Source organism: Opisthocomus hoazin, chromosome 14 (genome assembly GCF_030867145.1).
Source record: "Opisthocomus hoazin isolate bOpiHoa1 chromosome 14, bOpiHoa1.hap1, whole genome shotgun sequence".
NCBI lineage: Eukaryota > Metazoa > Chordata > Aves > Opisthocomiformes > Opisthocomidae > Opisthocomus > Opisthocomus hoazin.
In genome coordinates, this window is record NC_134427.1 from 19,694,865 (window position 1) to 19,717,843 (window position 22,979).

Genomic DNA, 22,979 nt, shown 5'->3' on the forward strand with positions numbered 1-22,979 from the left:
GAGCGCAGTTTGAGGACCCATGTTCTGCTTGATTTCAAAAGTAAACACAGGCCCCCACTCCAATTACAAAATATGCTGCCCTTGCAGGCAGATTTAGAAACAGTTTCAGGTCACAGAGTCACCTCAGCCACCCTGGTGATACAGCAGTGCTACGGTTTCTGGTTAGTTTCCAAAGCTGTGGAAATCTTCTTAACGGGATATATTTCCTAGAATATATTTAGCCTCATTTAGTGCACATGTCCTTTTGGCCAAACTGCAAAACAAATCATGGAAACATGATTTTCTACCAGAGACTCCTTGGTTCACCTGCAAGTACAGTTGTTCACCATTACCCAATTCTACGATGTCTGTCAATAAGATAAGACGGGTGCCTGTCCCCTCGAGAAGTCTTCACAAATGTACTCAAGATTACGAGAGCTGATGTAAGACTGTACATATAAACAGGTTTGGTCTTGATACCCATTCCATAAGGGATACTTTCAAATGCAGTGAGATCCGTTTCCTTTATGTTGTTTTAGTTAGTGTATGGTGTGGTTCTCATTAGATGGCCAGGCTCAGTGTATTTAGTTTGGGTCAGAAGACATGTACAATAATTGCTTAATGCCGCATTTGGCAAAGTTAGCTTTATTACTTAAAAAAAAAACACCTTGGCAGTTGTTAAAAAAGCAGCTGGGACATAAGTTGTTTGACTTAACTATTACCTCATTTTCTCTCAAAATATTGCCAAAACTTCTTAACGACAGTGAACAGATGGTCAACATTTTTCAAAGTTATAGACAATCCTCTTCCCAAATCAGATGATGGCCTTTTATTTGTTTACCCAGAAGGGGATTTGAACAAGAATTAGACATCATTTACATATATTCCATGACCAGTATTTACTAAGGGTGAAAGTACTGCAATATTGTCAAAACCGCAACACATCAAACTCATGTTAAACAAAGTACAGCTCTTACGTTCACACTGGGAGGAGAAGGGTCTGGTTGCTGGCTGATTGCTAGTGCTCAGGAGCCTTGGTGGACAGCAGCCTCCCTGCCTTCCTAAGCTGCTGTTCACATTCAGTTACGCTACAGGCAGTCCATCTTAGAGTTCAACCTAAGCTATCACACAATCAGCTGGTACAGAAAGAGGGATGAGGAAAGGAGAGAAATTGGACTGGTGCTGAAGTCTCTTACATGAGGTAGACATACACGAAAGTCCAAGATCTTTCATCTTCAGACACAAGACAATACAAAGACACAAAGAGATTAAACAAAGAAAAGAAGGTCAGGACAATAGTTTATCAGCATTATTTCCAGACACCAGTCAGAAAGGAGCCTATAGTTGCTTCTGCTGTAGCCAGAAGAAAGTCATGTGAATTGTTGATCCGTAGGCACGAAGGAAATGGAGTTAAGAGATATTGTAGAGAATGTCAGAAATTGGTTATAACCTGGTAGGAAGAGACAAGTCTAGGGTGGCATCTAAGACAGCTGATTGACTGAAAAGATGCTGGTGCTGGCAACAGCAAAGAGAACAGAAGGAAAAGGAGGACTTAGTTAAAAAAAGGAGATTGGCTTCTGGCACTGCTGCATCTAAGGCGACAGTGAAAGATTTGTAAGGACATTTGTACAGGTCTGGTAGGACGTACAGTTGATGGCTAAGGGAGAGAAAAGGAAAACAACTCAGTATATTGAGACAGTGAATGAATAAACAGAAGAGAGAAATTGTGACAGCCAAAGGAGGAAAAAGTACTGAGACCTAGCATGTCTACCAGATCTGAGCCCCTGAGGTGGGGATATAAGATTTTAACACAGTATTTTCAGGGACCACAGCACACCAGTCGGGCTGGAGGTCACCTTCAATGCAAGTGAAAAGAAAGAACCTACAACAACGGTTGGAGTAGCCTGGAGCTGAAATCAGAAATTACAGCAAAATATACACGTAGTCTAGTCCAAACTTTTGGGTTTTTCTCCAACAGGAAAAAATAATTGGCTTCACAGATGTTTTACACTGCATGATGAACAACTCTAGAGTTAAGCAACATTTCGTTCCCACCTGAATTACCTAACCTCCTTGCCTTAGCTCACACTAAATAGAGAACTGATTCCATGTTCCTGTATATGAATTTAGTGGTATTTGCTACTGTGCCCTGTCTTGCTTGACCAAGCTTAAACATACTACAAGAACCATCGATTATGATCCCTGTTAAATGGCCAACATTTCTGAAGAACTACTATAATGCAATAATCCCTCCTCCTCTTGGATGTGGAAAGATCTTTATAAAAATAACTATATAATGATCCCAGTATTACCTCTACCAGGTTGATTATCCACGGTTAGTTCACTAAGAGAACATTAGTACTGCTCACATCCTGGCACTGTTTGTTTGGAGGAAATGTCAGCGTCTCATAGTCTTGTTTGATTTTAATCGGTACTGCGGGCCAACCTGCAGGCCACAGATATCAAAATGGCATCACTATGTCCCACAGTGCTTGTCAAGCCAGGTAGTAGGAAGTCACATAGAAACAGAGAGAAGTTTGAACCAACAGCTTAACAGAATTCTGTTTCCAGCAAATATGTTTGTGTAAAACACTTCTGCAGAAAAAAATAATTTTGTTGAGTCCACACGTCCAAAGAAATTGTGTTTCATCAGGAAATCCCTAAACTCTTCCAATTAGTGTTTAACCAGCCAAAGCAGAATTCAGCAAACATTATTAAAAAATACAAGTTGTAATTATTACAATTTCATAGCAACGAAATGTCAACCAATCTTCAACTAATTATCATAAGAGAGGCACTTTGTACACCCAGTATTAAGTTGAGGGGATTAGTTCCAGACAAAAGTAATCTAAGATCTCTTGCCAATGCAACGTTAGTTTATGCTAGATAATGATTAGATTAAATCAACCAAAGTTCTGACCTCAGGTTACACTGTTCAGTGCATGAACACTGGGGATCTGTCTAACTTTTCTAGCCTGTTTGATCTGCAGTAATTCTATCAAAAACTCTTGGATTGCCCACAGATAATTTACACTACATTTACTACCATCATTTTAACTTCAGAGAAAACCTGTGGAATCTCATGTATCTCTGGGTACACTAGCCTTTAATACAGATAGCAACTGCATTTTTGAAGAAAATCTCTTAATCTTACTCAATCTCTCCTACTTGCTGTGCTTTGCTTCACATTGCTATGTTAGTCCTGGAGTATAAGCATTTACAGAATCACAGAATGTATGGATAGGAAGGGACCTCTACAGGTCATCTAGTCCACCCCCCCTGCCGAAGCAGGGTCACCTACAGCAGGCTGCACAGGACCTTGTCCAGGCAGGTTTTCAATATCTTCAGAGAAGGAGACTCCACAGCCTCCCTGGGCAGCCTGGGCCAGGGCTCTGTCACCCTCAGAGGGAAGAAGTTCTTCCTCATGTTCAGACAGAACTTCCTCTGCTTCAGTTTGTGCCCGTTGCCCCTTGTCCTGTCGCTGGGCACCACTGAAAAGAGTCTGGGCCCTTCCTCTTGACACCCACCCTTAAGATATTTATAAGCATAAAGCATAAGTACATAAATAGGATTTCTTTGTAGTGAGGCTAGGTCAGGAGGTGGGCTCCACGGCATACCTAATGTGCTCCAGTAGTCCTTCACTTCATGGGACCGGACTGGATTTAGTGTAAAGTGTCCACCATGTCCTCAGCACCAGCTGCCTCACTCCTCAAATACACTCATTTCCAGCCACACCAGTTGTTAGAAATAGCTTCTGTGTGTATTTTTTCTGAGACAGGAAAGATGTTCTATAATGCCATTAATATTTTTCTAATCGATCACATCATTATATTTCATGGGCTTTAAAGAACACATGATGCTTAAGAAATATATACATTACTTCCCATGATGACATATCACAGGAAAAAATGAAATATAATTGGTAACATCAAGTTCTCACAATTTACAGCAGTTCTAAGCCTTAAAAGCCGCCTGGGACACAGCCTCTGCTGAGTAAGTTGTGAAGCCTTGGAAACAATTTCTAAATTTTTTTACCTTCAAATTTTTTTTTTTGGTGGGGAAGGTGAGGACAGGACTTAGACAAGTTCATCTTAGACAGACTGAAAAAATGAAAGGTTACTATCAGCTGAAGTGCCCCAGCACATGCTGAGCAAAGTTTAAAAAACCCCTAATATTACAAATTCCAAGATAAGTGAACAGGCATCAGGAGAAGGTATACATGCAACAAGGACTGTGTCTGTTAGTTTATCTTTGCGAGTGTTTGAAAGTAGATGACAGCATATAAAAACAAAAAAGCCAACACTATCATAAACAAATGGAAAATGAGCTGCTGAGATGAAACTGTGCAGGCCATCTACTATTTAGTGTTTCCTGAAACTTTGCAAATAGAGAAAATGCCCTCCTGGTTACTGCTGGCTTATCTGCAGTGCATTTCTTAGCAAGACAGCCATCAGTACAGCATGAAATTTTCAAAGGTCATTACCCCTGCCCATAAAGTGTGGATCAAACAGTGAGAAAGGGGAGGGGAAAAAATTTTTAAACACAATAATTTCTTCCAACAGTTCCAAAAACATTCTAGCTGTAGATCACTCATCTGCACTGGAACTATACGTATTAGAAATCCAGCCTTTCACTAGATAGAGACTAGCATCAGAATTTACATTCACTTCCTCACTTACGTTATAATTTAATACAGTTGCTTTTTCCACCTTCCCTTTTGTGCTTCATAGTTTAATATAAAGTGCTTTTTCTATCCATCAGTAGTTGTTCTGAAAGACTACTGTATGTAAGACTTCAGTAGTAAGAGCCACAAACTCAGTTTAATCTTTTCATTTGACCACTGAGAAAACCTCTGGAAGAGATCCTAGCTGGGATCTTTCAGTGAAGTTAACGCCTCTCCAGTAAGAACTGGACTTCTGCACAAAACACTGGACTGTTACCCATGAATCTTTACAAGATAAGAACTCGTAAAGAGGGAAGAATGGCTGCAATGCGGCCCAGAGTTTTGCTACTGAATTATGTAAGAGTCAGGCTTTTTATTAACTTATCATTAGATACAAGGACCAGTTCTGAATCACTGGCTAAGATGAAGGATGCTTCCATAACAGATTTATTCTTGTCCAGGCTTCGCAGTAAACTGGATCACATTGAACTTCACTGAACAGCCTAAAATGGATGCCAGGTAGCATTACAGCTTTTCAAAGTTAATGCAAGCCATTGGGACAACTAACAAATGAAATTTTGCTCTGGTAGGAGATGTGCCTGACCACTCTGCTAGAAGAACTCCCCGAATGGCTGCTAGACAAACGTTGTACCACACTTCCTTCTAAAAAGAATCACAAACTATTCCACTGATTCACTTTATATAGATCAGTTTTCTACCAAGATCCGTCTTAAAGATAAGTAGATTGTTTTTGGCGGTTTTGGGGTTTTTTCCATACCTTTTTTTCCATATCTTGCACATGCACTAACAGTCTATAACAAAAACTAGAATATGGGGACATGAGGGTTCTACATGCCTACATCCCATTTCTAGAAATACCACCTCTGGCTGTGGGTCTTAGGCACTTTGGACATTTTTATTGCCTAAATAAATTTTTTGAAGTATCTGGTCAGAAACAAGTTCATCTTAGCCTGACCTGATCAGAAATGCACCCAGAGAGGAGGACTTTTAAGGACGCTGTCTATACTATTTTCATTGAGCTGTCAGCTTACTGTCATTTTTCATGTGCTTTTTAGCTATTTCTTTCTTTTAAAAAGAAAGCTTAGCCTTATTCTGAGCTGCTTAACTGTGCAAAATTGACAGCTGAAACATTTTTTTTAAACAAAATATGGATTCAGGGCATTGGCAAAGTCCCATCTCCCATTTGCCTGTTCTGAACTTAAAGGTTTTTGCAGCAATGGAAGAGCAGCTAGGCAGGAAGCCAAGGAATTAGCCTCAGGCTGTACAGTCTTCTCCAAAAAACAAGCGGTGCTGTAGGATACATAATCATACCATCCCCTTTCCCAGTTCAGCCAGTCACCTCCTTATCCTCTGGTATGGCAGGACTCCAGTAGCTGCCTGCAGATGTCCAAGAAGGTGTCAGCAGGGCTCAGTATGGCTTGATGGAAGTAGTGTTATAAAAGGGAATGATTACCACTTCTAGCAGTTTACTCCGCAGACAGGCCTCAGTAGGATGGAACACATGTTTAAAGGATTGAAAATGCCTACCAATACAGGTCGCATAAGAAGCAAGCTAAAAGCCAAATGAGCTCTTAGGTCAGCAATGAAAACAGCCTAAAATCTTTGTGACATCTTAACAAAAGAGATGCCAAGAGCTCAAACTGCAAGGTCAACAGTGTTGTGGTCAGTTCAAACAATCAAGTTGAACCCCAGGAATGTAAAGAGACAGAAGAACGATGCTCATTTCTATCTAAAGGTCAAAGTATTTACAGGAAATTATGTTCCAGAACCGAACTAGGTCTGTCCCTTACTACATCTAATCACAAAAGGTGTTGAGCAATTGGCTTTAGCTCATATTCTAGGTTATGATGAGAACTTCTTTGCAAAGTTCTTCCACTTATCTGTTCAGACATGTTTTCACCCTGCCACATGAGGATTTGAAAGAATTTTTATACTTCCAAAGCAAACACATCATCAGTTATCAATTAAGAATTCATGCTCAAGTCTGTTTGCAATTAGAGAAACATTTAAGCCCATGCTGATGAACATTTCTAAATAGCAACATTTTTCTAAGGTCAGTCCTAGAAAGTGATGCCTTGAGTTTACCCATACTGCGTCACTGAAATACACAGGAAAAAAAAAAAAAAAATCAGGATTGCTAGTGTTTAAATAAGACAATTGCTTTTGTTTCCCCTGCGAGGATGACTCTTTAATATGATTTCAGCAAAAATAATTGCTTTGTTAAGCAAGACAACTAGTATTACTTCCCTTCTCCTTAAGCCCTTCCAAGTTAATTCAAGTACCTACAACGCAGCTTTCTCTTTCTTTCATCTCTGTAAGTGAAATCTTTAAGATTCCTTTTGATACATGCTAAAACACTTTAGAGACCTTAAGAGAAAATATTAAGTAGACAGTGTCCAGACAAAAATTAACTTTGTAACTGCAGGCAGAGTGAAGTCTGCAGCTCTGTGTTACCCTGAGATAGGAAATATCCAGCTGCATTAAGACAAAAGTTATAATTCTTTCATACAATCAAAAGAAATTAACGATTTTTACAGAAAACTTGCTTAAACCTTTAGCTGCTTCAATTGCAGACTTCAGACAGAGGGGCTTCAGCAAAACAGAAGACTTTCTCAAAAGGAAATGCTTAGATTCATTCAGAGTTTTGTTCCTTCACAAATACCAAAGTCAAAAAAAATTCCACAAACAAACAGAAGCTATTACAGTAAGGACTGAGCGAAATCTGTACTGGAAGCCACATTACTTTGATTTTTCTTTTTAAGAAAACCATCTTTTCTTTTTAAAAACCATCCGACTTTTTTGAACTAGGGCTCAGATCACAAAGAAATTAGATTCCATTGAAGACTCATTGCAAAGCCAGCAATTTGTAAACCTTCAGAACAGCTTTTGAAATCTTACCCAGGGACATTTGAAATGCAGCTGGTCTTCATCATTTCTCCTGTTTCATGAGGTCATTAGACTGAGAATTACACATATTAACTTGGAGTGTATTTATTTATTTATCTCTAAAAAGATTGATAAGACACACAAAGACTAGATGTTTCAGGGAAAGCAAACTTACCCGCGCACCCTTCTCTGGAAAACATTTGCATCCAGCGCTGCAATCGCGGCCCCCACATGGCCCACTGTAAGATTTCTTTCCACCCTGTTAAGAAAAAAAAAAAACAAAAAAGAAAGAAGAAAATTAAATTTCTTAACTATTTGTCAGCTGAAAATCTTCCTTAATTACAATGCTTTGTTTCAGCCCTTTTCATTTAAGTTACATTTGTCATGTGAATTTGCTGGGAAATAAGTAGCAAATATAGTTACATTTTAACTTCTCCATAATTGGGTCATTTTCAGAATCACCAAACAGACAGAAAAATTTGGTTTAGAAACCCTTTGAGGACAAGTGAATTTACACAACTTGGTGCTATTCTGCAATGTGATGAGTTCTTTCTAGGGCTACCAAAACCCATAAAACTAGATGATGTTTTGAGTTACTCAGTACACTGTTAGACTAGGATCTCAGTTAAGAATTGGAACTTGTGCCTCGGCCATTCTGCCTACCCAAGTATCTCTACATCAGTGAGAACTACCAAGACAAATCTAACTTTGTGATCCTTGCACCTTTTTAAGAGCAAGAAGCTGCACCTCCTGAGCCACAAGAAGAGAAAAACTCCTGGATGAGAGAAGGTGGCATTTTAAACCAAGAATAGATGTGCAAGGAAAACAGCAGGAAACCACCATAGATTTGGATTTAATCTGAAAATACAATCTGAATTTGATGCACTAGCATTAGTCATTTCAAGGACAATTACAATATTTATGTAAATGTGAAGTCCCTATATCACAAACTTAATTCCCAGCTAACAGCTAACACAGCTTATGATGGTACATAAGAGCTACACGAGTTCAGTTCAGAGAGTTTCACCCACCCTCTCCCACACCCAACAGGTTCAGAGTACCAGGCTGCCAAAAGCCCCGCAACACTACTGACAGCATCATGACAGTCTGGGAAAAAAGTTCAATTTAGCGTTGCAATTTAGCCACTCACTAAGAACACCCCTTTCTAAGGAAACTGTCTTTCATTGCCAAGTATGCTCAGGTACAGTCCCTAGGTTTTGGAAGCCTGAATGGAATAAACATTTAAGCGCCTCATATCAAGGTGACCAAATTATATGCTGAAACAAGTTCAGACTGGAACCAAACATTTCCTCACTAAAAGCGTTCACAGAAAATACTTTTAAAGCCTTTAAAACTTCCTGACTTCTTTCGGTGAGGAACGTGAAAAATGAAAGGCAATTCATGCAAGTTTCTCATGTATTTTTGAATTTCTTTGCATCAGCTTTCTCAAAGAAAGTAACTAGTCTGACATCACTTGATAAGTTGTCTGCTAAAGGTAAATTAAAAAACCTGCTACGCAGCCTGATGTTCACATCGTTTTACTGAATTAAACACCTCTGTTTTTAAGGCAGCGTAGAATGAACAGATACTAACAAAAAGCCTTAAATCCAGGTTCCCATACTTCCCTAGCCTGAAGGGAGAATTATCTCTTGCTGCAAAATAGTCATAACAACCTTCAAGCAATTCTAAGTGGCATCACATATCAAAAAACCAAGCAAGCAGTACTTTTGCAGACTTTTGGCAGTTTTGTTCAGATGAGACCCCATTAGACATGGAGCTTTTGGACTACTCACTAACATCCTATGGTAGGATCTAACACAATACTTGAGCAGAATAGAGAACGAGTGATACATGGCAAGAGAGGCACCGTAACAGAGACACAGTGCTGGTAATTCTGACCCTAGGCGGCAGGACATGAAAGTAAGCTCAATGTAGCAAAGGTAAAAACAAACAAACAAAGAACAGAAAAATTGTATCTAAATTTATATAACAGGCTGCAAGAGCATCTCCAAACTGTCTTCTCAGACAAGGAATGACCAGCATGAACTTGAGTCTGCAGTGTACATTGGCAAGGGCTCAGTACATAAAAATGGGTCCCTGTCTTAACAGACACAGTGCTGCAAGGTCCTTTCTGACCACGAGTATTAGTAAGGCTTTAGGATCTGGTTCTAAGAAGACTTAAGAGTGAAGTGCACCAAGACACACCTTTTGCCATGATTATACGCTTGCTTCGCAGTGGAAATTTGGACTTATTGCTAGCCAATGTATACCTCTATTCCTGACACTTAACTTTACATTTATACTCATAGTAGATAGCTTTATGCCTCCAGGGAATCAGATTATGCCTTCCCAGACACTTATTCAACCTTAGTTTCTTCAAAGATTTCAACTTCAATTAATTCTTTCTCCAGATTAATCTTTGTTCCAACAGTCATCTGCGTGAGCCTTTGGGTCCTGTGGTACTGTTAATTCTGCTTGCCTCCTAAGAGGGAGTAATGGCAAAGAAACTATTTCATCGCAGGTCTGGATTCCTCTAAGGTCACTGCCTTGCAACAGTTGCTGTCTGAGAGCACTGAAGCTCACCTTGTCGGAAATCTCCCATCTCTGATGGCATTCAGGTACTTCTCAATGGCAGAGGACTAGACAAAAAGCAATGATTCTTTCCACCCCTGCTGCTCCCCACAGCGCTATGGTTAGCAAATATGGTTCTAGTCAAAATCCCACAGAAGTCAAAAGAAATCTCTCTGTTGAATTTACTGGGAGCTGGATCAAACTCTCACTAAGGTTTATTAAAAACTAAAAATATGTCCCCATTTTGCATAAAATCATGTTCACAATCTATTTCTAGGTTCCTTTCCAGAGCGTGAGGAGTCATTTTGCCCACTTGTGAATGAAAGCATTTGGAAAGGAAGCAAACCAAAGCCAGTTGGCTCCAAACCAGGTGTTACATGTCCCAAGTATTTTATTTAGGGGAAGTAGCTGACATCAGACACTCCAGGGCTACTTAAATAGCAAACAGCCATGTGCATAATATTTATGAATACAAGTCTACAGGCTGCATATAAGACTCAAGACCACAGTGTTCTCTTCTGAAAAGGTTTAATACATTTTTGCCATTCAAATGTATGAATGCATAGGTCATTTGTACATTTATAGATTGTAATCTGAACATGTAAGCATGGGCCATTCATACTTGTCCTGTGTATGTAATTCAGGGAAGGCATCTTTCCGACTGCTCTCAGATATATTTCAGATTGAAAAATACGACTCCTCAGAAACAACAAGAATTAAAGAATAAGGGTACTAGTTCTAGTGGTAAGCGTCACCATTGAACAGAAATAGAGTCGTAGTTTGGGTTGGAAGGCACCTGTAAAGGTCGTCTAGTCCAACCCCTCTCCAATGAGCAGGGAACGAGTTAATGAAATTATGGCATAATGAAATATGAAAAAATGAATTAAACTAATTTCATTGGTTAGAAGTAGACCAAGGTTTTCAAAACAGAAAACAAACATAAAACCGTAGCAATGTTAAAAAAAATGCATTCTCAGAGATTTAAATGGCCATAACATGAATCGAGTAGCATACATACTGATTTTAATTGAGTTATTTCAGGCTTCCGTAAGAATCACTAGCATTTCAGTGTAGGAGAAAACACTTTATTCAAGAAGCATTGATAAGAGTGAGAAACCATTTCTAAAAGACATTCAAAAACAAGAGTCAGTGTAAGAACAATTTTCCTCTCCCGCTTCTGGTGTACCTTCATCAAGCATTTATGCAGAGTGGATCCATTCAGCTGAAGTGCCATTCGAATCTTTCCATTGATTTCAGCTTGCTCTGGAGTGGGGCCAAAAAGAGTAAAGAAATCTAACAGCTGTGATGCCATAAGAGGTGTCCCAGACTCACGTTCATTCCAGCTTCTCTAGAGCAACACACAGGACCACAGAATAGCTGCAAATGATCTCAAAAGCCTTGCCTGCAAATCCAAAGAAAACTGTACCTGCAGCACAGGCAGGAGTAAATCAGCTAACGCAGGACCTCAGTGGGAGATTTCCAGGCAGGGCAGCTCAGATGCATGAGCTGGGGCCCAATTTTGCCTCAAAAATTCTGCTCTGTATCCAAGTGTCCACTGCAGAAGACCTGAAATCTATTGGCTGAAGACAACGATTTCAATCAGCCAGGAGGCTGAGCCCACAAGCCAGCAGAGGAATGTGATGAGGGCACATCTTGGACAGCAGAAAGGTTACAAATACCACCTTGAACAGGAGGAAGTCAAAGTAGTAGTGGCAGTAATGGGAAAGTAAATTGGAAACTTTTAGAAAAGAATGGATTCTAAGGAATGGCAGCATGCAAAATTCAGGGATGTAAAGTACACTGAAAAAGAGCATGCCTGTGATAAAAGAGGGGAAAAAGATGATGATGATAAAACAAAGTGAAAGAATCTCAGACCTGCATAAGGAGATATGGCAGGGATGAAAATTTTTTCCCGAAGATTTCCAGTAACTTTCCAAGTCCAGCTACGGACTGCTCCAGTCCAGAGCAAAATCCTAACATGTAACTTCATAATCAAAAGCTGGAAATGGACCATTATGCAAACTTCTGGAATCTTCAAATAAACATCTTTCATATAATTCAGGATCATATTATCTGCTGACGACTAATAAGGAAATTATATTTACAGTACCAGACATTCAGACACCCTTGTAAAACTTCACAGCGAAAAAACTACTGAAACATGATATCTCTGTTTACTTTGTGAGCTACCTATTGCTGCTGTGTTAACCTTACTCTTTTTAGCCTTCACGGCTTTTAGGAATTAAATTCATTATAAAATTTTTTTGTCTATTATTGTTTTAGTTGTTGTATTACAGAATTTAGAGCCCAATTCTGAAAACACATGTTCAACTCCACCCTTTGAAATCAGCAGATTCTACTTTGCAAAGCATGTGTTAATAAGTAGTTGCCTTACTGACATGAACAGACTTCAAGGCCGAAAATTCTTGAAAAAAAATTATAAACCAGGAACCACAGCAATCTCTGCACTCAGAAATGGCACTGTGACCCAAAGATAGCATAACATCATGCAGCAAATGGATTCAGTAATTCTTCCTAACATGAGGTGTCATGGAGCAGAAATAAACTGACAGTCTTGCCAGTATGAAAACAGTTGCTGGGATTTGTTTGGCAGTGAAATACTGAACAGGTGAGAATAAAATTAATCATGTCATCAAAACATCAGATAAAATTAAAATACAAACACATTTTTCCCCTTGAAGAATATCAAGTGCCTGAACTCATTTCAACTTTTTTATTAGTGAGGTTCCCCAAACCTTGATTTGCTGTTTCTGCTCGGGTTTTTTTTCACTATTAAGAGTTAGGCCAAGCCTAGGAATCAAAAATAGGAATTGTGTTTTTTCAGACTGGCAGATGGGTAATCAATCGGAAGCAGCAGATGAAGAGAAAGTCCTGAGTAACTACCAAACAGAAGGACGATACAAGGCTCTGCACAAACTGCCTCACCTGACATGTCCCAGGAACTCATCTTTTTCAGGCCACATCATCATACTGCCCCATCCAATTGAAAAAATGACTAGAGAGATCTTAATGGCATGGTACAAGCATGAGTAAAACTCTAGCTGGAATACAATTCACAGTTTTTGTTGCTTTCTTTCAAGAAAGATGAACTCTGTACAGGCACAGAGCTTGGAAATCCTTCTGATTACAGAAGTGTGATTTAAGGGCCGTCCTGCTACAGAGCATGATTTATTTGGGCCAGCAAAATGAAGACCTGGAGGTGATACAATGGCCATCTATACATTCATCTGAAAGGTAAATGCCAGAGAAGTGAACAAACTTTATTTAAACAATGTTCTGGATACCACCCTGCTGCTTAGGGGCATTTTACCCCTCTGACTGTCAGTAACTGAGAAGGTATGTCCACAGGAAGATCTCTGTGGTAAGAGTATATAAACCAGCACTACGGGCAACTGTCAGGGATGGAATGCTGAGCTGTCTTATACTAACTAGTTACAGGAAAGACAATGCTGGCAACAACAGCAAGCATGTATAAGCTTCCATAAATATATGCAGGAGAAATTAAGCTTTTAAGCAAAGGGAAACATCCATCACAAAATAAAGGCAAGAGATGTTATAATTTTGATGAACTGGTAATCCCTTACAATGGAGACTGATATGACACAGTAGCCAGTCACAGCATGAGACAGGACTCAGTGACTGTCACTTTTCCTTTGTTGCTAAAGCGTTTTGTGCCAAAGCATCACCTTCCCTTTCAGTCCAGTTCCAGCCATTAGTACCAAAAGAGTCTAAAAGGCAACGCAGTGAAAAAAAAAATTGACCTTGTGAAATACAAACATGTGGAAACTGTCCTCACAGTCTCCACTTTCCACACCTACAAATTTCTCCTATGATTTGCTACATTGAAGTCTAGTGTAAAATTGTGACAAGCCTGGAAAAGCATTTTTCATTGACTCTAACAGGATTAGAGTATAAAAAAACCACACATTCAGAAGTAAGAATCTGTAGAGCTGAAATGTTAACTCATAAACCACATGTACAGCCACACTTTAAGCCCTTTTCTTGTCCTGAGTATCACCTTATTCTTCTTACAGTCCCACAGAAATGATTGTGCTCCACACACTACAGCACTGGGAATGTCACATACTGGTTATTGGATGTTGACAGATTTGAATCTGGCTCTGAACAGCTCTGTCTTCTGATATTTTTCAGTTTTGTTAATAGGATTACACAAAGCTGTAGATACTTTTTTCTGAATAGTCCATCAGTCCACAAACATGTCGTTCAAACCAGACAGTTTATTTCCAGCTTACACGAGCAAGGACACAACACAAAGCCACAAGCTTATCTTTTACCACACAAAAGGTCTTTCAAATTGAGCTATTAAACATGAATTTGTAGCTAAGATACTAATCCATTTTAAGGTTCACTGACTTCTTCAGTTAACCAGTGTCCTCAAATATTTTCGTTCCTTTCATAGAGCTGGCAAACATCTTCACTGGCAGCCCAGACTAAACGATAGTTACTAATAGAAACCAACCCTCCTCCAAGTCAAATGACATTGGTTACAAAACTTGGAGGAAATCCTGGCCTAGAGAAACTAGTGGCAAATTCCGACTGAAGCAAATTCTGTCCCATATCCACTCCCTGCCTTCATTTCTGCCAGTGTTACAGGAGTGCTGTTGCAATGAAAAATAGATTTAAAACAAAATATGACTGACGTTAAAGGTCAATTCTTCTACTTTATACATACAGCAAAAATAAACCGATGACTTTCAAACTATAGGAGGTTTGCCTAACTCATTTTTTGAGGAAACATGCATCTCATCCATTGGATGGAATTTGGTGGTAGAATTTGCAGACTTTTTGTTCATTGAAGTAATTTTCACTCATACTAATAGTATCATCAATTTCTGTGAAAGGAAACATTCTCTCGGCGAAGGATTTCCAGAGTACAAATTTGCCTATGACAAGTATACTATTTATTACATTTGGGGCATACAAATGGCCACAGAGCTCATTACACACGTTAGTAGGTTAGAAAAATCCATAAGCAGAGAACAGGTGATTACCTGGTCTGAAAACAGGAGTAATAAAATTCGAAATAGCTCCATGTGGTTTAGAAAATCAAAAACTTTATCTTTGCAGCTACACAGAAGGAATGTTTCTTTCATTGCGTCTGCCAAGGTCTCTGTACTGGAACAGGCTGCCCAGGGAGGTTGTGGAGTCTCCTTCTCTGGAGATATTCAAGACCTGCCTGGACAAAGTCCTCTACAGCCTACTGTAGGTGACCCTGCTTCGGCAGGAGGGTTGGACTAGATGACCCACAGAGGTCCCTTCCAACCCCTACCATTCTGTGATTCTGTGTACCGGCTGGAAAGTCATCAGCATCACCCTCATCTATGCTTCAACCTGGTCGCCCCAGTCTGCAAAGCCTGGCAGAGCACAGACTAAGTATCCTACAGTTATTCCAGCAACCACCTGAGTAGCCAGAGCACTGGACCAGCCACTTTATATCTGAGTGATAAGCATCAAACAACCTTAAAATATTCACTGTTAGGACAAGTATTAGAAAACACTGTACACAACCCTGATTTTTTTAAAGATTTTATCCGCTCTGAGAAAGTGTCCTGATCTTTAGGTTCCCATCAGAGATCCTTGTTCTTCTAAAGCAACAACTCCACAACCAGAGCCTATTAGACCTTTTATCACCTTTATCACTTAACAACACAAATTTGTGTAAGAGCTTTTGTTATTTTTGTTTCTTCTGCTTGATGAAATTCACAATGTATTTCTTAACAGAGCAAATTTAGCCAGGCACAAAGAGCATGCATGTGGCTGTAGGCACTACCCACATGCAGCCATGAGGGCATGTCCTCCTCTGTTAGAGCATACGCTCTGGGTGGGAGTCCCGAAGTGCCCAGGGAAAGAGGTTTTCATTCCCTGCACCCTCTCGAGTGGGAGGGAGCTCTCTGCATTAACTGCACAATACCTCAGTGCATAGGCAGCTGGAGGGGATATCCATGGGATCCACTATCATGCAAATGTGGCAGCGCTAACAGCAGGGAACAGCAGAATTATTGCACCCTGTTGTATGGAAAAGTGCTTGCAGAGAACTTGAAGTGTCACCTCAGGGAAAGAGAAATGCAGTCTGTTCGTTGTTTTAATTTAAAAAGAAACTGCCATTGGTGGTGTTTAAGCATCCCAAAACAGGTCCATTTGTAAGGAAAGAGACAACACGAAACTTGCACAAAAGTGAATTTTAAGACCACAGTCACTCATTGTTGCAGCACATAACACTGAAAACCACTCAGGATATTGGCAAGGAATCTTCTGTCATTACCTTACTTTCTATCAAAGCTGGGTATATGCCAAAGGAAAAAGAAAGCACATTGCCCTAGTTCTGCAGCTGCACAGAGCTATAAGCTACCAAATCTAAAGCAGTGACTCCAAAATCAGAGATAACTGTTATTTATACCATTTAGCACAACTGTTTACCAGTTTGTACCTGCCCAACAGCTTTATAAGCCTCACATAACTCTTTACCACAATCCTCTGGCTAAATCCAACACACATTGGCAACTAGTGCAGATATTTGTTGTACTAAAGTTGCTGAACAGATTAATATTGAGGACACTAAACCCCATGCTACCAGACAGCTAGATATTATGAAATGTATTGCTGATGTAGTTGCAGGAGGCAGGCCTTATGATCAATACATGTTGTGCAGTGTATGTATATGATACATAACACCACGAACCAACCCAAGCCTTTATAAACACCACAAGCAAATCAACTAAAGGTTGCTCTTCAAAATACCCACCACAGACAATGTGCAGCCTTTCATCAAACAACTTGCTTTTAGACAGCTTCTCACTTTATCCTTGAAACTTTCTTTCCAAAACCCCTCATTAATTTTTTTCTCCAAACAGCTGAAGTTTCCAGTGTTGTAGCCAGTTTTCAAGTTCAGTTACAGATATCACCATCTCATAGTAACATGGATTCTTAGAGCCATCTTTAAAACCGTCTCATCTTTTCTAACTGGTTGCCAAAACGGGAGCACAAACTCAACAACTGCAAAGCATTTGCAAGCAATACAATGTTTCACTTTCAGAAAGAAATCCCAGACAATTCTAATCCTGTAGAAGACTCTTCTGCAAATTCACTATGAAACTAACCATTCCCCCATCAAACGTAATCTGGACATTTTCTTTCTTTAAAGCGGGGAAAAAAAAAAAATCTTACATTCAATATATTTTGTAAGGGCATTGCTTTCCAATAACAACTGAGATTTTCAAGCCCGCTTTTCTATACTCAACATCTACAGAGTTTTGTTGCATGAGAAGTCACTCATTTTAGACATTTTCTCCAAATGGTATTAAGTAAGGTTTAGGTTTTGAATACAAAAGCTTTTTGCTCAACTGCAACAGAAACCAGGAAAATAATAACTTGAGTAACTTCATCCATTTGAACTAAAACGCTTGTCCAGAGGCTTACATAAGTGAGGTGAATACAACAACTCCTTGTATATAATTTTAGTACCTTTCTACAGTTTTGCGTTCATTCCAGATACAGCTGGACCAGTGGACAAGCATCGGCCCTGAAAGTGACTCAGCTCCTTCCTCTTGTAAACAGTTCTAATAATTAAAAATACTACGGAAGGTAAATCTTCACGAAAAGTCAAGCAAATGCTTACAGTATTTATCAGCAAAACATGTCCCAGAAGGTAAACTGGAATGTGTCCATTGTGATTCATCCTCCAATTTTATAGACAGCACAGACCACCAACTTTGAAAAAATGGCAGCAATTTATTATTTGCATCTTGTTTTTAAATGCATCATTCTCCAAAGCCATCTGTTAAAAAACATTTTTTGAAATGAAAGTTCTGGAGCTGACAATCAAATGGTAAAACCCAAGAAAACTACTGGTAGAAACTGGCTGCGCTTTTAGTGATGCTCTTGGCAAAACGCTGATGGATTAAGAAGTGAGGGAGGGAGCTGCATCTCACCTTCCACATTAGCGAACTACTAATCTCTCTCTGTATCTTTTGGATTTGAGTCAAAGAAAAAAAATCTCTGATGTAACTGCTTACTCCGATGGAGTTACACTAGAGGTCAATATAGTCTTATGGGTGGGAGAGCTGGTATAAGGATGCTTACTCTGTCTCCTGGGCAGACAGTGAAGGGTGGAATGAGCACAAGCATAGCTATGAACGTGAGTGGAGCCTCTTGACAGAAGTGGCTTTTGAGTCATTTCTGCACTCAGACAATTTGGTCTGCAGGCTCATCTGACTCAGCCAGCATCAAAACACTGTCTAAAACAGAGATGAAAGTAGTAAAACGGGAGCTACAGCCAGTTAACCATCCCTGCACTTGAATAAACAACACTTGCACTGATTCTAGTCAGGTTCCTTTTCCTTTGCTATTCTATTTGCATCCTTCAAGGTAGTGTCAAAGAAGTGCAACTTGTGTAACCATCCCTTCCTGAAGACATCATCAATCCTATGCAAAAGAAGACTGTTGGTTTCAATTATTTTCATGCCAGTTTCTTCCATTAAATTATCTCTTAATAGAAAGTCAATCAACTAGTGGCAAAATAAATAGCCAAAAATCCCCTAGGTCTGCTTTGTCTCAGCTTTGTGCACATACAGTACACATATCAGCAGTATTCTGAATCTCTTTACTAACTAGTACTTTATTTCCCTAATGAAAACATGACCTTCCCAAAAGCAAGGCTCCACATTGTTATACACTGTTAAACATAACTTCAGTGACTAAACATAAAAAGACCCAATTCCACAATGAACTAAGGTCCATGATTAATTCTGTTCATTTCAATAAGACCAAAGAACATCGCTGAATGCCTTGCTAAACAGAAATCAACTTAGGCACACACGGGCTCTGCTCAGTGAAGGCCTCAGAAACGGCCCTCAGGATATCTACCTGAGCACAGAGCAATCCTGCAGAAAAAATAAGAGCACCTCTCTCCTTGCACAAAAGATGTGTGCCTCCTCGATTTGCCTCAGCTCCCATGAAGGTTGCCCTCTGACCAAGGCAGCACAACTGCCTGCCCTGTCCCGTTAGGGAGGACTCTCAACATGGCATGGAAAGAAAAACCAAATTGCACTATTCCCTCTGCAGGAATAATCAGCTTGAGAAAGATGAAAATGCCTTTACTAGCATAACAGAAGCAGTGCTGCTCCAAAACACAGGGAGTGAAGTGTGTGAAACTCACTATTTTATCTGACACTTTTATTTTAAATAAATATGCCATGTAGCTTTCAGCTGGAATGTGGCATATGTTTTTTGTGATTAGCCCAAAGGACAAAATAAGCTGTTTGCGATATTCCAAATTCCTTCCTTGTCAAGATTAGGAAAAGGTTTCCCTCAGCACTGAATACTCAAGTATGCACATTTCTATAGGCATTGAAAATACCTAGACAGCTACTTTTCTCCACAGCAAAGTGACAAAAATAACTCTGATTTAGCCACAGCCATTTTTATGCCACTAGTATTTCCAGAATACACACACAGAAAATCTCCTGTATCCCTCCCCATGACGTGGTACGTGATAAAAATGCCTAGGACTACTTCAACAACCACATTATTTTGACAAATAATTCTTATTATACAAAATCCATATTCTGGGGGAGGAATGCAAGCACTCCTGTTAATAACTGCAGTGGAGATTCCAAATCTGCACTAAATAGCCTCACACAATGCCTTGCACTCAAATTCCCTGTCACATTATCAATAGACACTGATTAAGAACTCTGATGTCCCATCCTTAATTACCAGAGGACTCCAGTTTTGAAAATGAAAATGAGTGATGAAGAACTGCGTTTACTTTAAAAAATTGTTCCTGTAGCAAGAAATCATTGCTGCTGGGACTCTGTCTTAAATAACGGGAATTATACACAGATGGGTTGGACATTTCTATTTTATACATAAACAATTAGCTCCGCCTGTATCCCAAATTAATGGTTACGGCTGTGGCATTTGTCTGTTCAGGTTACTAATATACCTACCCTAGATTAAATTTCTAAAATAGGATGACACACATCAGCTGCAGACAGGGTGGAATCAACTAAGAACCACTCCCATGTGCAGAAATGGTTAGCAAAGTATTATGGCCCACAGGCATAAAATTTACCCATCTTTGCCAGCTCGCTCACAATATCTAAATCAAGGTCACTCCTTCTTCTTTTTGGGATGGGATAGATAAACAACTCAGCCAACTCATTTTCTTTCACTTAACCTTTCATCTTATTTTTAAAATAGATCTACATCACAAGTTACAAAAGGACCTAAGTGCCCAAACAGCTTAAAGTCTATATAACTATAGTCTATCTAAATAAAAACACATGCAGCCATCTCCTGGAACTACCTGTTATAGCACCAACCTGATTAACTCTTTACCCTCTGTCTCTATAGCTTCACCAGTTTGCTTTCTTTCCCCATTTAGTCATTTAATCTCAACTCACCTTGTACTCTGTGATCCTGTAAATATGAGCTGGCTTGTACCTGGATACCTCCTCACTAATATCCCCGGAGGCTTTGTCATTGACTGCAGCAAGAATCGACTAAACCTATTGCAAATAGCACAGTGAGGCATCCCACTGTCTCATGTTCATCGTGCCTTCTAGTAAAGACTTAACTACACCAACTCTGGAAAGCACCAAGCACATTGTGAGTTCTTAGTAAATAAAATCACAAAAGAAAGTAGGGAAGCACTTTGTGCTTCACCCACAAAATACTTCAAGAGTAGCACTACTGAGAAATTGCTCTCCATTGAAGGAAAAAGATTTCTGCAACTCTTCTGTTTGTTTTGGACACTGTACAATGAGTCCCTGTGGTTAACTAACCTTTGGGCACCACAGTAGTAAGCATAATTAAGAAAAAAACTTATATTTTTTTTAAGTAAACGTCTTTGGACCTCTTCCTCTATCCTCTACACTATTTCTAGTATACTATTTCTATTGGGAGTGGACTTACCAAGTCAGAACACTTTTTCCTCCCAGGAACATATAACTGTCAACTCTTGGCTGCTAACTACTTTGCAATTTTGATTGGTCATTTATCCTTTATCAGAAACATAAAATGCCACCAGGCCAGCTGTACCATCTACAAACATACTGCACTAGCGTAAATGTCAGTGAAAAATCAGTTCCGTCACGTCAAAATGAAAAATAATGAATGATGCATATAGTACGTCCTTAAAATTGTATACAATCCTGCATGCATCTTAAATTGAGCAAACAAATTAAAAATAATAAAATCAGACACGTTTTTCTTCTGTAGCCCTACAACTCTGCAAAAGAAAAGTTTCATAAAAGGCCCCTCCAAGCAGCAAATGCAGTCTAAATGAAGTCCAAAGGCTTCCCATTCAGTCCCTAACAGAGAACACATCAGTTGGCAATTCAGAATTTTCTAATACTGTAAAAATATCAGAAACAAAGAGTAAGCAACAGGTGGAAAATCAGGAAAAGTAAATTATGTAAAAAAACCCGAGAACACATTTGAGATGTTACAGTACCATGCAAGCAGGCTTACATAACTAAACATGGATTTATTAAAGTAATTTCCTTTCCTAGCCACAGTTGTAGACAGTAAAGTGACTTTAATGAGTACTTCTATCATACTGATGATAATAACCATACGTTTCCAAACACAGTTTATCTATAAGCACATTTATCTCAAAGTGCTCTACAAACACAGTGGTGGTCCTGCAAAACATTTTTCAAACAAGGCATCTCTGGGAGGGGACCAGGGAGGGCAAACATTTTATCTACTGGAAATACTACATTTCAGACATTTTTTTCATTCCATATGGAACAAAGGTTAGGGGAAAAAAAAAATCCTGAAAAATTAGTCTTTTCAGGATAAATGAAAATGGATATTTTTGACATTGGAAAAAATTCTGCGCACACCTTTCATACTCTGCAGCCAGCCCCCGGAGCCTGGGTTTCAGCAGCATGTGAAACCAAGAGCCTGGAGGCCTAGGCCACTGAGTGGCTGGGAAGACAGAAAAGCAGCCAGAGAACAGGCAGGTTTCCTACAGAGAAAACTTTCTTCCCAGTCCCAGCTTCCATCTCCATCAACAGATTCCTTGTGGCCTTTCAAGTTTTATCTGAGCAGTGAAAGGAGCTTTTTCAAACCCACAGGGGCAAATCAAACTGCCCATCTGTTGGAAGAGAGCAAAGGCAAGTAACATCCCAAAACGCCAATACAAATGGCAAGGCTGAAGGGGTGCAAGAAGGAGACAGAATAGCTCCAGAACAGGCAGTGAAGAATAACGAGAGGTTGGAGGACACAAGGCTTGGAACTCAACACTTTTAAATTACAGAAACAAAACCCTTTTCAAATTCTTCCTACCCAGAGGAAACAGAGCTGTGGCCAAGTCTGCCTCCTCCCTATCCCCCAGCAGAGTACTTCTGAGTTGCTTTGAGAGTCAGCTCCTGCCTTCTTCTCAGCTATCCGATTCTAGCTTTGCTTTCATACAACAGCTCTGTGGGGACCTGATCCTGGGCCCCGGAAATTCAAAGAAGGGGGCAAGCCAAATTTGCAGAGGAACATCTAAATGAAAGTGTGTTTTTCTGCACTTCTTTCTTCTCTGTAGAGCAGCAATGGAATAGCCCCCAGAAAAGGTTCCTGGACCATATCTCTGAGCCTGGTTGGACGTGTATGCAGAACAAACATAGCACCACAGTCCACAGTTTAAGACGGTCACTCAAGACTTTGAGGATTGTGATGGATCTAACGAATCCAAGACTTTAAACTGACCAGCAATTTTCTTGCTGCAGACTAAGTCCACTTTCATCATACTTACATATAGCACACAACGTGCACAGCAGGATGTTGCATTTGGTATTACAGCTGTTAGTCCAGATTGATTTTC

General features: G+C 39.6%; 1 protein-coding gene across 1 annotated transcript in view; it reads right to left on the minus strand.

Moving 5' to 3' along the window:
* Positions 1-17,837, minus strand: part of COL4A6 (collagen type IV alpha 6 chain) — a 103,629-nt gene extending 85,792 nt beyond the window's left edge. Inside the window, exons 1-2 of the mRNA XM_009945244.2 lie at positions 17,739-17,837; positions 7,725-7,808 (exon numbers count right to left, since the gene is read on the minus strand). Coding sequence (XP_009943546.2) covers positions 7,725-7,808; positions 17,739-17,837 — 183 coding nt within the window. The remainder of the gene's footprint in view (positions 1-7,724; positions 7,809-17,738) is intronic.
* Between the last annotated feature and the right edge of the window lie 5,142 nt (positions 17,838-22,979).